Genomic DNA, 13,497 nt, shown 5'->3' with positions numbered 1-13,497 from the left:
ACATGTACCTTACTGTTACCTGAGACTGATATTAAAATCATCTTTGCAGGTTCTGTGATTTGGCTCGATTTATTAATTTTATAATTTTATTTTTTATACCACACATATTGAAATTTAATGAAAGCATGCTTTTGGAGCATAAGACTGTTGCACAAACGATAGTTCAGGGAGGTTTTAAATGCATATTGCCAACTGCGCACAGTTGCCCTGAAGCCACCGGGTTGCCGGTGCAACTGGGCTTGGGCCCGCCATCACTGCTTGCAGCTATATTTTTTTAATGAAGTTCCAGACCAAAATGCAGTTCATAACCCCTTTAAATTATTATTGTCCCTGGTTCAATAGTGTACTCTTGTAAGAAAGTAACATTAGCTGTAAAATAATGTTTTATAAAAATGACAGTGTAGCCAGTATTATCTTTTTATTTTAGTTGATTTTTTATTTTGAACAAGATCAAATGTCTATCCCTAAAATGTATTTAACAAAACATGGTCAACTTTCACATGCTTCCAATCAATTCTCATTTCATGATATGACTTTAAGTATTATAGTACAGCAGATTTTTATATATTCTGTCTGTTCCATCATTGCAAACGAGAATGAAAATTATGTGGGTTAGGCACAAATGAAATGTATGTGCATTGTGAAATAATTCAGTACAGCTTCTGTGTTCAAAGTCAAATTTCTGTATTTACAGTGCATGTACAGTCAAATACTGCACCAAATATAAAAACTCTTAACAACTAGTACAGTCATTTCAAATGTCTCAATCTGTTATTAAAAAAGATTTACTAAATTCTTTAGCATTCCCACAGTAAATCAAGAATTTGGCATTGTTAATATGTCTGTCATGACAATTACCGATCCAGCTATGACAACTGAGCATGCAAACAAATTTAACATGTTCAAATGTTTGAGGAAATTAATAAAAAGAAAAAAGGAGAATGACTCACTGACATGTGTTACTAGTAAATAAGCTACTTTCATCATTCTATTTTTTTTTTTTTTTTTTTTTGATAGGTCATGTATTCTGTACAATTAAATAGAACAAGACTGGGGGAAAATGCAACATATTGTGCTCCACAGTCTAAAAGCCATTTCCAGTCACAAACTGTGTCCTGAGGTCCTGAACATGGCTTAAAAAGTCACTACTCAAGAGCTCTGCATTCCTTAAGCCCATATCTGATTGTCCACACATAAATCAATAGATACGGTTACTTCATCACAGATATAACACTCCTTAAAAGGATTATGTAAACCTCTTCATATGTAGTTTGTATGTTTCTTTCTGCTCAATGTCTATGCTGAATTGTAAGGCCAGTGTTAGTTGATGGGTAATGTACTGTATAGCCCTTTATCCTGCGAGGAGTTCCTCACTGTTATGCGCGGTTCTGTATCCTGTGATGAAGAGCCTCTGCCTGGGCTTTCAAACTGAGGAATTCCCCCTGAATAAAGTCTGTCACTGCTTTTCGCATTTCCATCTGTAGAGAAAACAATTTTGTACTCAACTACAGGACTATCTTTACTATCTTTTTTAAACAGTACATCACATCTCAATGCGACATGACCACCTACCGAACTTGTGTTTTCAGCTCTCATTGTATTCACCAGATGTCTGACAGTGAATGGTTTTCCAACTAGAACAGTTATTCGCTGCACAAAAGGAAAGTAAACTCTCTGTTCTGCTAAGTGTGACAATGAAAAATAAGAGCTATGACACATCACCGAAGGAAAATATGTATTAACCTGTCCTACTCGAGGGATGTATGGAGTTTGATTTGGTAGGACATCATTCAGACCTGAAAAAAATATGGTATATAAACAAGTAATATTTGATTAATAACAAATATCAGTAATATTGCAGCAACTTATGTCACCTGAACTTGTACATGCATAACTTACCTATATGCCACATAGGTAAAATGATTGGGTGAAGAGAGCACTCAGCAATCAAACGTCCAATTCCTGACAAGAAACAAAATGGTTTACTTAACTAAAAACCAGGGTAAAATAAGTGGTATGGTATCCAATTATTAGAGCATGAATCTTACCCCATTTTATCCTCATGAACTCTCCACTCATGTTAACTTTACCTGGGAGGAGAAAATGTACCATATTTTCTAAGCCATTAGGAAAGTTGTACACTAAACAAATATTAGGGTTAAAATTATGAGTGTCCTCTGTTGTCTATACCCTCTGGAAATATGTGTACCCACTCCCCATGATTCAGCCTTTCCAAAAGGAAATCCATTCCTTTCTGATAGACTCCATCTCCTAAAAAACAGAGGGACTGTTTAATGCATAAAAAAAATACCTTAATTAATAAATAAATACCTTAAAAACCTTATCAACTCCAGTGTTTTATACAAATTGGATTTAAGCACTGAGAACTGTACTATTAGCATGTACTCATTTATCACATCTAACAGTCTGTTGCAGCAATTAGGTAGAGATAAATTACTCTTCTTTTGTTGCGGAGCACTTTGTAATGGATTCCTTAGCACTCATAAGTTTAAGCTTAATCTTACTCTTTACTATCTCTTTTCCAAACCATTAGTGACAAGAACTACTGTAAACACAAGTATCTGCCTCCAATACAAGACATATTGCTTTTAAAAAGTCAAATGTTTCAGACTAGGAATGTGCCCGAAACGGATTACCTTATTGGGAAAGGCATAAATAATGTTTTAAAAACAAATTCTACCGAATAATAGGAAAAATATTTAACACACTTCTTGTGTTTGCTGGATAACAGGTAAGCCAGGGGATAGCATAATATTATTGCTATATAATAGGGCTGGGAGGATACATCTATCTCCCGATTCGATACCATCACGATACTTGGATGCCAATAAGAAATGCATTGCAATTTTTAAGAACTGTGATTCTACCTGTATTGCGATTCAATGTATAGCAGTTTTTATTTGTTTGTTTTTTTAACAATAGACCATGGGGAAAAGCTATATCATACACTTATACTGACTGTTACATGATGTATATCTTCTAAGCTGGGACAATAAACCAATGCATCGCAATTCTTCAAATAATTCTGGATCGATTTTGAGGTTTTTATTATGCATTGCGATTCTCTCTCCAAACAATTCTGAGCTTAGTTTTTAACAGCAGATGGAGCTGCAGGTTTTAGACACAGCCGTACTCTGTGTGCTTGCTTCTAATTACTTACACACCACTTGAATCTTCCATAAAATATAGTCTTTCATAAAGTTTGAAAAAGTTAAAGCAAATTACAAGGGCGTTCACAATGGGCTGTGTTTACATTAATTTTGCGTACATTCTGAGGTACAAGCACATTTAACCACTTATGTGGACGTACACACGCTCTTTTTCGTAAGCATTTGAGTGTGCGGTTAAAAACTAGCCTAGAGCGCCATCTGCTGTTAGTAGTTAAACTAAGCTCAGAATCGATAGGAGCGAGAATCGCAATGCATACCGAAAATCTCACAATCGTTCCATGAATAGCAATGCATCTATTTACTGTCCCAGCCTTATGTATAAGATGAGTCATATTTACAAAAACAATTCATCACATCTTTTTGAGTTTTATTTCAGAAGCATCATACATTACAGTACTGCATTCTCTTGACTAAATGGCTACATCCAAATCTTAAAAATGCTGCCTTCGGAGGATGCATTCCGAGGTAGGAAGGCATCAAGGCACGTCCGAATCCAATGTTAGCTTCACTTCCTGTCTCCTGAGATACCTTCATCTGATCGATTTTTGATGGCAGCATAGATGTATCCTTCGCTGCCTTTGATATCCCATAATCCTATGCGTTCCATTTGGTGACAGTTGAGCTAGAAACAGAAAGATGGCGTCTCAAAGTTGCGGTTTCTGGTTAGTTTGTGTGTAAATGTACATTTTTGACCAACGTTTTCCACTTCTGATGTCATTACTAGCGAGAAATTACTAATGTAGTAATTAAATATTTGTTTAGTTCTCCCCAAAGCTTGCTCTATTTTGCTGTAGATAATTAAACTGTTACGCTGCTTCAGAAGTCTGTCCAAAATCAGTTTCGTGAGGTGCCTTCATGCACAAACTCTGCCTGCAGTCATTGCCTATAAGGCAGCGAGACAACAAGCTAGCTGCCTAAGTTTTTTGGATGCAGCAAATGATTCAATGACCAACACATTTTTTAACAGTCATTTGTCGCCACCTAGTGGCGCGAAACAATGTAAACGATACAGTCGTTATTTGAAGCGCCGTTTTGAAAAAGGCGATAACTATTTTGATTCCTACCTGAGACATCAGTGTTTATATTTGATCCATAAACTTTTTTCCTAGCACTTCTATGAAAATTTGAACTATTGTATCAGAAATAATGATACTATGAGGCTGAAATAATGACAACTGCTCTCTCTCTCCATTGGTGGCAGTGCTAACACAGATTTTAATGTTGCAATATGATTTTGTCAAAGGTTTTTTTTTTTTTTAATTCCCAATCAATTCTGCAATAAAAGAAAATCGATTATAAATAGTAAAAAAAAAGAAAAAGAAAAAAAAGAATCGCAATAGTTAGATGAATCGATTTTTCTCCCAGCCCTAATATATAAAAGTCTAATATCACTATAATAATGAGTGTGTGAAGTGAACTCAAATGAAATGAGCACAATGATCGCAAATAGACATATATACGATATACGGTAATATTACATATTACCATAATGAATATGCTGGGTATTGTTGTCGTGGGCACTTCGAAATACCGTGAATAATTATTTATTCAGATTTTTAGAATGCATTTTAAAAATACTTTTCCATCAACTGGTTAAATGTACAACACTGCATCTGCACTCTATGTAAACAAGCCCAACACGGATGGGAAGTGCACGGCAGAAGGAGAGACGCACTAAATGAAATTGCACATTTACTTTCTAACAGCAGATAATGCTGATGGAACAGCATTCATTCGTTCATTTTTTTGGCTTATGGAACAGCAGAAATGCAACCCCTTTAAACAAAGCAGCTGTGCTACTTTCTGTTTCTTAACACTATTTAACTGTATTAAACAGTCAGATTTTTGTATTTGCAATGGTGTTTTATCTCAGCACCGAATACTTAAATACTTTGACTTAAAGGTAATTTATTTTCAAACTTAAAGCTGCTGTCCACAGTTTTTCCTCTTTGTCGCCATCTCTGTTTGAAACATGCAATTGCAGTCATATGCGGAACAGTTATCTGTACGTGCATTGTGCCACGGCACTGCTCGTCAGCACGGATGAATCTAATGTTTGCTGTCAGTCACCGCACCAGTGTGGATACTCACAGATTCTATGTCTTGAAAGTATGACCAATATAAGAATTTTCACGGGTAAATATCATCTGAACAAGTACGTAACATTTCTGCCACTCTTGTTTTGACCAACTGAGGAAAAAAGCATTAGGCCTACAATAAATCACGCTGCCAATGATGATTAAATCTAACGATCGCTTAGCTCGGATCATGTCAAACTGTGCAAATTATGTTACATTGTTCTCAAATTGTTATTGTTAACAACATCAGCACTGTGTGACTGTGTATTTAGTGTGTATTAGCGTTACCTGTAGATTTCAACCTCTGTATCTACTCCACAGTCCAAAGTCTTTTGCTTTTTGTCTACGGCTGAATCTCCGTTGTCACTGATGATTTTCATTTGGACCTTGGTGGATTACAATCCACCATCAAAATGCTAAGTTTAATTATTTCAGCTGCTGTGAGAAAAGGCTATAAATGTGCCGCTACCGGCGGCTGATATATATAACTGACTAGCCTCTTGACGGGACTCCTTCCTTTGTTTATGGACATGATGCACAGAGGAACTGCTGCATGCTTGAATTTCCAGCGGAAATCCGCCATGTCGCTCTTATTATAAAACATTATTACAAGCTTACTGTTCTGAATCGAGACAAGATAATTCGATTGTTTTGAACACTGGCTGGTTATGTACTTGTTCAAAAGTTGATTTTCGATCTTTTTAACCAAAAAAAGTTGCGGACTGCAGCTTTAAACATTTTTACATTTGAATCTGGACTACAACAATGCCCTAGATATTGATTGAAAGATTCAGATTCTTTATTATTGTTCAGTAACATTTTACAATAAGGCTCCAATAGTTAATATTAGTTAATTGATTAGTTAAACTGACAATTAAAAATACTTTTAAAGTATTTATTAATCTTAGTTAATGTAATTTCAACATTTAATAATACATTATTAAAATCAAAAGTTGTAACTGTATTATTTAATTGACCAGAGCTAACATGAACTAACAATGATCTGTTGTATTTTATTTAACAAAGAATAATAACTTCAATAACAAAGGTTGCTCAATATTAATGTTAATGTCAATGTTAATGCATTAACTAACATTAACTATGCAAGCTTAAAAATATTTTTAGTGAGTTTTAGTGATTTGGAGACCGTTATTCATGCTTTCATCTCAACCAGGTTGGACTGTGGTAACGCTGTATACGCTGGAATAAATCAGTCCTCGCTCTCGCGATTACAACTGGTACAGAATGCCGCAGCTCGTTTAGACAGGGACAAAAAAGAGAGAACATATTACACCTGTTAGCATCACTTCATTGGTTACCTGTTCGATTCAGAGTTGATTTTAAGGTTTTAGTATTTGTATTTAAAGTACACATGAAATCAAAATTGAACTTATTTATTTTGTTAGCTCAAATTGCTAGTTTTGTGGTGAACAAATCATCCGTGCAAGTCAATCCACACAAAAAAATTGTTTGGCTTCGTAATATTTAATCAAAATCTGAAAATGCTCCTCTGCAACGGTGCCCCTTCTCTAATGACATCAGTTTGACAGCTTGGGTTGAAATTGCTTAAACCACTCCCCTCCGACCGTTAGTCTGCTATGAGCGAGAGATGGAGAGGAGGAGCGCTAAAGTAAAACTCTGCCCACTATTCAATATTCCGTTTCACTTGGAAATACGTCACAGCACTGGAGAAAAGTCATTTGCAACTTTCGGTTCACGCGGACTTTAAATCACTTCATGGTCTTGCCCCTTCTCATATTTCAGACCTTCTCCACTCCTACTCTCCTGTGAGAATGCTCAGATCTTCCACCCAGATGATATTAAATGTTTCAAAATCTCAACTTAAATCCAAAGGTGACAGAGCTTTCTCAGTTCTTGGTCCTAAGCTCTGGAATTTCCTACCTTTGTCTATTAGACTATCCCCCTACTCTATCTACAATAAAACCTTCTCTTAAAACATACTTTTTTTCTCAGGCATAAGCTTAATTTGATCATTTTCGTTTTAAATTTTGTTTTATTTCCCATGTTATTTTGTCTTCATTTTATTAATTTTGTTTTATTTTCTTTCAATATATTTTATTAGTATTTAAATTGTATTGTATGAGTATGTTTTGTCTTGTATGTTGTGCAGCACTTTGGTCAGCATTTATGTTGTTTTAAAGGGCTATATAAATAAACTTGACCTTGACCTTGAACTAATGAGACCTTACTGTAAAGTGCATACACTGATCAAGCATAACATTATGATCAGTGACAATAACACTGATTATCTCTTCATCACGGCACCTGTTAATGGGTGGGATATATTGGGCAGCAAGTCAACATTTTGTCCTCAAAGTTGATGTGTTAAAAGCAGGAAAAATGGGCAAGCGTGAGGATTTGAGCGAGTTTGACAAGAGCCAAATTGTGATTGCAAGATGACTGGGTCAGAGGCAGAGCATCTCAAAAAATGCAGCTCTTGTGGTCCAAGGAAGGAACAGTGGTGAACCAGGGACAGGGTCGTGGGCAGCCAAGACTCACTGATGCACGTGGGGAGCAAAGGCTGGCCCGTGTGGTACGATCCAACAGACGAGCTACTGTAGAATTAGCATTAACTTCTTGAGCAATTTGAGCTAAAGTTAATGTTGATTTTTTTGTTTGAGGTATTGACTTGGCCTCCAAATTCCCCAGATCTCAATCTAATCAAGCATCTGTGGGATGTGCTGAACAAACAAGTTCGATCCATGGAGGCCCCACCTCGCAACTTAGGCCATCCTTAAAAATATATTGGTTTGCAGTAACAGTAAAAAGAAAAAGAAAAAAAAAAGGTAGGTAGGTCTATTTTTTTTTTCCAAGTTTCAATGTAAAAAAAAAAAAAAAAAGTACATTTTTGGTGATGGTGATTACGTAGGTATGAATTTAAACAAATTAGCATATCGGGACGTCACTGACTGGGTCTTTCAACCTATGCCTTCGGGGCAGCCGTGTTTCCACTGTCGGGCCTAAAGCGGGCGTGCTAGTGCGTGCCAGGGCCAGTCGCGTTTCCACTGTCACTTCCGGGGCTTGATCGTGCCTCATCGGGGCTTCCTCGGGGCCAATTGCCCGGGTTTTTCGGCCCACCGAATACCTTGGTCCAAAGCGGACCAGCTCGGGCTTGAGGAGGGAGTGATTACGAACAAAGGCGGATTTTTCTGTGTGTGGAGACGGAGGGGCAGATGATTACATGTAGGTTATCAGCTAACACCAGCATTAAAGACTTTTAAGATCATTTTAGCTCAACTCACTTTCAGACAGCAGCAAGTGTTTTAAATAGCCTTACTTATGTTTGTGATCCGATGTGTGATCAAGACTATGCACGCTATTACCATAGTAAACATGGTAAATACGATGGCTTGAAGAAATCAGACAAATATACGTAGGCTATCACAATCATGTAATTATTTTATCTGTCAGCACGTCTCGTCTCTCAACGGGTTGAGACGAAGCGAACGCACCGCCCATAGTGTGACATCCGTTAACCAATAGTGTAAACATAGATGATGATGGGTTTTTATTTAAAAGAATGAATGTAGCCTTCGTTTGTATGTAGGCCTAGGCTATTTATATATTTACAATACTTACTAAAATATAATTAATATAATTTTATTGCTTTTGTATTACTTGTTTAAAGAGTAAAAAAAAATTAAAAATTGGTCGGTCTTAACACAAATTTACAACCGGCAAATCGGTCGGAGCAAAAAAATAAATAAAAATTTGAGTCGGTCCTAAATTGACAGGGTCGGGTTACGACAAACAAGAATATTTTTAAGGATTGCCTTACAGGACACCACAGCACACCTTCAGGGGTCTAGTGGAGTCCATGCCTCAATGGGTCAGGGCTATTTTGGCAACAAAAGGGGGACACAATATTAGGAAGGTGGTCTTAATGTTATTTCTGATTAGTGTATGTTTACCGTATACGTTTTTTGTGAACTGTTTTATTGTATTTAAATTCTCAACTTTTTTCTTATAACAAAAAGTGCTTTATTAAACCTGTTATAGTATGACAACACTTTTTTGCAACTAATACCGTATACAGTGATAAAAGCTTAAAAAATGATTGCAACATGAAAATTGATAGCATTGCATGCCTATTTGCAAAGCAATAGCCTCAGAAATCAGAGCCTGCCAGGAGTAATATCAACTAAAATACTACATCATACACATTTTCGACTCGATAATATGTCTATTTAAATGTTTTAAACCTTGTACAATATGATACAAAAAATTACTGTCAACTCTATGAATCAAATGAGCGCAGCAGTCGCAAACCAAATAGCTGCATTGTTGCTTTGTGCATCTCTTATAAAAAAGAGCTTGACAAGAGTAATATGAACTAAGATACCGAATCATACACGTTCTACTACTTGACATTTCTTGTACGATATGATAGGCAACATGATATGTTAATAAATATAGTTAAATGCATTTACTAATGTTAACAAATGAGACCTTATTGTCAAGTGTTACCAAAAATGTTTTAGCGATTTTCATTCACTGAATATTTTCTTTCAGCTTCCATCAGCTAAATTATGTACAATCCTCTTATTTGAGGTTGAGGATGATTGTCCTGACACAACTCATAAAATTTGTTTGGGAAATAAAAATAAAAAAAAATGTTCCCCATTTTATTTAACATTTGGTATTGATTTATTTAAGATATTTAAAGAAAAATTTTAATTATAATAAAAAAAATATTTTAATAGTTCTACAAGGTGTATTTGTTAAATAAAAATTAGAAAGGGAACAGAACTAAAATGCTTCTCATGTAATTTCCGGAACTTCCGGTCAAAGCCCCGGCCACCTCCGGTTTTATCTAAATATGGATATTAAAATCAGATTTTGACTCCGCTGCACACGCCTATTTCAGAAATTCCATTTGATCAGTGTTTCAGTTTGGCATGCAAATAAGACTAGTTTGAAAATTTCATATTGACTGAATTTAGATTTAGTATAAACATTTTTAAAACCATGCAAAATAAAAAAAGAGACTGCAAAAATGAAAAAATGTGGCATTAGATGAGTTTACCTCTAACAACAGGCACACATTTCCCTCTGCTGAAGAATCTGGAGTGGAATTCTCTTGTGAAACAGATATCAGAGGCAGCAGGTGTCCTGGGCACACACAGATAACAAATGATATGATATGAACTAACAACACTGTTACATGAGTCTCCAAATGATGCCTTCATTCACACACCATCTCATCCTGTTAAAGTTCCATAGATTCCGGAGCTTCAGGACTCCTGAAAAACACCATAACTGCATTTATATTTTCTACTGGCAAATCTATTCTAATCCATGTATCTGAGGCTCCGCCTACCCCAGATGTGTGGATCATCCATACAGGACTGATGATTGCATAATGTGATAAGAGGCGTTTCCCGAGGACGCTCTTCGACCAGGTCCAACAAAACATCCTGGTTGTGCACCATCAAAGAGTTAAAATACTCTACAGAGTCAGATAAATTAAGTGAAGGTCATTCAGTTATATCTGTCTTAGGTCCATTATGTCCATAGCACACATTATTCAAGATACAAATATGAAGAAACATTAGACTCACTGGTCCAAAGGTAACTGTATGAGCCCACCATTCCCATGACCACTCGGCTGGATATTCTCCACCCCAGGCGGGGGCATTGTGGGAAGGGCCATGTCACCTCCAAGGGCATCGCCACAGTGACAGCATTCACCCACACTAAGACGTCAAAGCAAAGAACAGACTTCAACATTTGAAAGGATTTACGTGTCTTATGTATGCAGTTTTGCTGAATAAACAATTGATCCAGGTGAATCAGATGTGGCATGTAATAATTTTGGGAACGATTTGTTTAAGCATAAACATAAACAACATGTCTAACTAAAATAAAGGAGCAGCCTGGCAGCCGTACTTGGGTAAAGTTGGTTTTATATTCGCACATTCGGACATCCGTATTCAATAGACTTGTTAGTCACACTACATTGGACATTCAGTGGACATTCACAAGTAAATATGCCATTAAAACAATACTTGCCTATTTTGATCGACTGTGAAAAATGTTGTAAGTTGACAATCGTTGGTTGTCAATATCATGTCACTGCTTAAAATTCGCAAACATTAATTTATTGCACATTTATTGGAAAGTCTGAATTTATCAGAAGTCCGAATGTGCGAATATAAAACCAACTTTACACAAGTGGCAGCCGTTAATACAAATTACACAATCTTGAGAAATAGTGTGATGTGTGAACACAAAACACAGCGAAAAAAAGTGACATAAAATCTGCTGAATGCTAAAGAAGTCAAAACATGAGAAACTTCCTCATTTTTAACTAAAGCGTAAAATGTAAACAAAATAATGGCACTGATTTTAGTTATGAATGTAGTTCGTTGTTTTGATATTGTCTGTAATAACCAAGTTCATTGTAATGTGAGTTTGATCTATTGTAAAAGGTAAGGTTAGTTGTAAACTTCCCACCGTCCGTCCAGTCGTCGACTCGTCAGCCGATGGGCGCAGAAATACAGGGGCACCGGAAATACTATACCACCATGAGCGATCGTGGGAGTTGTAGTTTTGTAGTCCTTGGCCTTGCGGTATGCGAATTTTTACTAACGACACATAAATCTAAATAGTACTGATGATATAATATTAGGAGGGCAAAACAGTGTCACAGGACTACTGAAGGGCATGCAATTTTTCTGCGTTCCAGACAGATCGGGATTTGGATTTTTCCCACCTCCTAAGAAAACGTCTGGAACGCCACTCAAAGGTCGGACATTCGGCGTGTGAACTCGGGGTACATGATCAACACCGACCTCAGCGTCATTTGATGTCACTTCCATATACTTGGGTAAAGTTGGTTTTATATTCGCACATTCGGACTTCTGATAAATTCAGACTTTCCAATAAATGTGCAATAAATTAATGTTTGCGAATTTTAAGCAGTGACATGATATTGACAACCAACGATTGTCAACTTACAACATTTTTCACAATCGATCAAAATAGGCAAGTATTGTTTTAATGGCATATTTACTTGTGAATGTCCACTGAATGTCCAATGTAGTGTGACTAACAAGGCTATTGAATACGGATGTCCGAATGTGCGAATATAAAACCAACTTTACCCAAGTTTCCATATCGGCAGCTCTGGGCAAGTCCACTTGGGTAAAGTTGGTTTTATATTCGCACATTCGGACATCCGTATTCACCCAGCTAACACAGTTACGTTGTGACGACGTAACTGGACCGGACCATATTCGTTGTAGCGACGTACCAAATAACGTTCTAGGGACGTAACTTTGTGATTCCCATATTCGTCGTGGCGACGTTATAGCGGTACGTCGCTAGAACGTGACAGGTACGTCTCAACGACCAAACTGCACGTTGTGAAAACGTAACTGGATCGGCTCATATTAGTTGCAATGTCGTCCCGAATAACGTTCCAGCGACGTCAATTTGTGATTCCCATATTCGTCGTGGCGACGTTATAGTGGTACGTTGCTGGAACGTGACAGGTACGTCCTAAAGACCAAAATACCACCTCGACCTTTATCTTAAAAGCTGCTTCTCACCTTTACTCCGGGAAATGGAGATGTGCACCGTCCATAACCTTGAAATCCATGCAGAACTGATAAACACTTCATTCTCTGCTATAAAACCTAATAAATTCTAATTGTTATAGGGAATTGTGTTGCTTTGGTTAATACATTTGCAGATCAAAATATGTAGTGGAAACCAATATAAACCCTCATTAAATTCTGATAGAAAATGGCTAGAAACACATTGCATCCATGAAATCATCAGCATTGTTACTTTGTACAATTACTAAGCCAATACCAAATTACAAATTACCATGTAACCATGTTTTAACCATGTAAAGTGTTAACACATGAATTCATAAATTGAACACATTCATAGATCAAACAATACAATCAATAAATAAATGTAACCAGTAATTAATGTTTTATTCTTTTAATTGACAAAGTGTTTTATCATTATATAGGTATAGTTAAAGGAACACTCCATTTTTTTTAAAGTTTTAAATAGGAAAAATATCAAAACTCTTTAGACCGTTAGCATCGCGCTTAAAAATGACCAAAGAGTTTTGATATTTTTCCTATTTAAAACTTGACTCTTCTGTAGTTAAATCGTGTACTAAGACCGACAGAAAATGAAAAGTTGTGATTTTCTAGGCTGATATGGCTAGGAACTATACTCTCATTCAG

At 36.4% G+C, this 13,497-nt stretch overlaps 1 protein-coding gene across 6 annotated transcripts; it reads right to left on the bottom strand.

The window, feature by feature from the left end:
* Nucleotides 1–429: 429 nt before the first annotated feature.
* Nucleotides 430–12,435, bottom strand: tafazzin (tafazzin, phospholipid-lysophospholipid transacylase). 6 transcript variants are annotated; one of them, XM_067370689.1, is made up of 11 exons: nucleotides 12,306–12,435; nucleotides 10,852–10,986; nucleotides 10,611–10,739; nucleotides 10,317–10,402; nucleotides 3,720–3,813; nucleotides 2,191–2,271; nucleotides 2,049–2,090; nucleotides 1,900–1,962; nucleotides 1,744–1,796; nucleotides 1,573–1,650; nucleotides 430–1,478 (listed from the first exon to the last, which is right to left on the bottom strand). In XM_067370689.1, the coding sequence occupies exons 1-11, from the start codon at nucleotides 12,406–12,408 to the stop codon at nucleotides 1,377–1,379; spliced, it is 966 nt and encodes a 321-aa protein (XP_067226790.1). In that variant the 5' UTR covers nucleotides 12,409–12,435; the 3' UTR covers nucleotides 430–1,376. The 6 variants fall into 6 exon arrangements, with proteins under 6 accessions (XP_067226790.1, XP_067226792.1, XP_067226794.1 ...); XM_067370691.1 differs by lacking the exon at nucleotides 12,306–12,435 and adding an exon at nucleotides 11,180–12,161; XM_067370693.1 differs by lacking the exon at nucleotides 12,306–12,435 and adding an exon at nucleotides 11,303–12,161.
* Between the last annotated feature and the right edge of the window lie 1,062 nt (nucleotides 12,436–13,497).

The sequence above is a fragment of the Chanodichthys erythropterus genome, chromosome 20 (genome assembly GCF_024489055.1).
Source record: "Chanodichthys erythropterus isolate Z2021 chromosome 20, ASM2448905v1, whole genome shotgun sequence".
Taxonomy (NCBI): domain Eukaryota; kingdom Metazoa; phylum Chordata; class Actinopteri; order Cypriniformes; family Xenocyprididae; genus Chanodichthys; species Chanodichthys erythropterus.
Note: the sequence above shows the minus strand (reverse complement) of the source record. Positions and strands in the feature narration are given on the sequence as shown.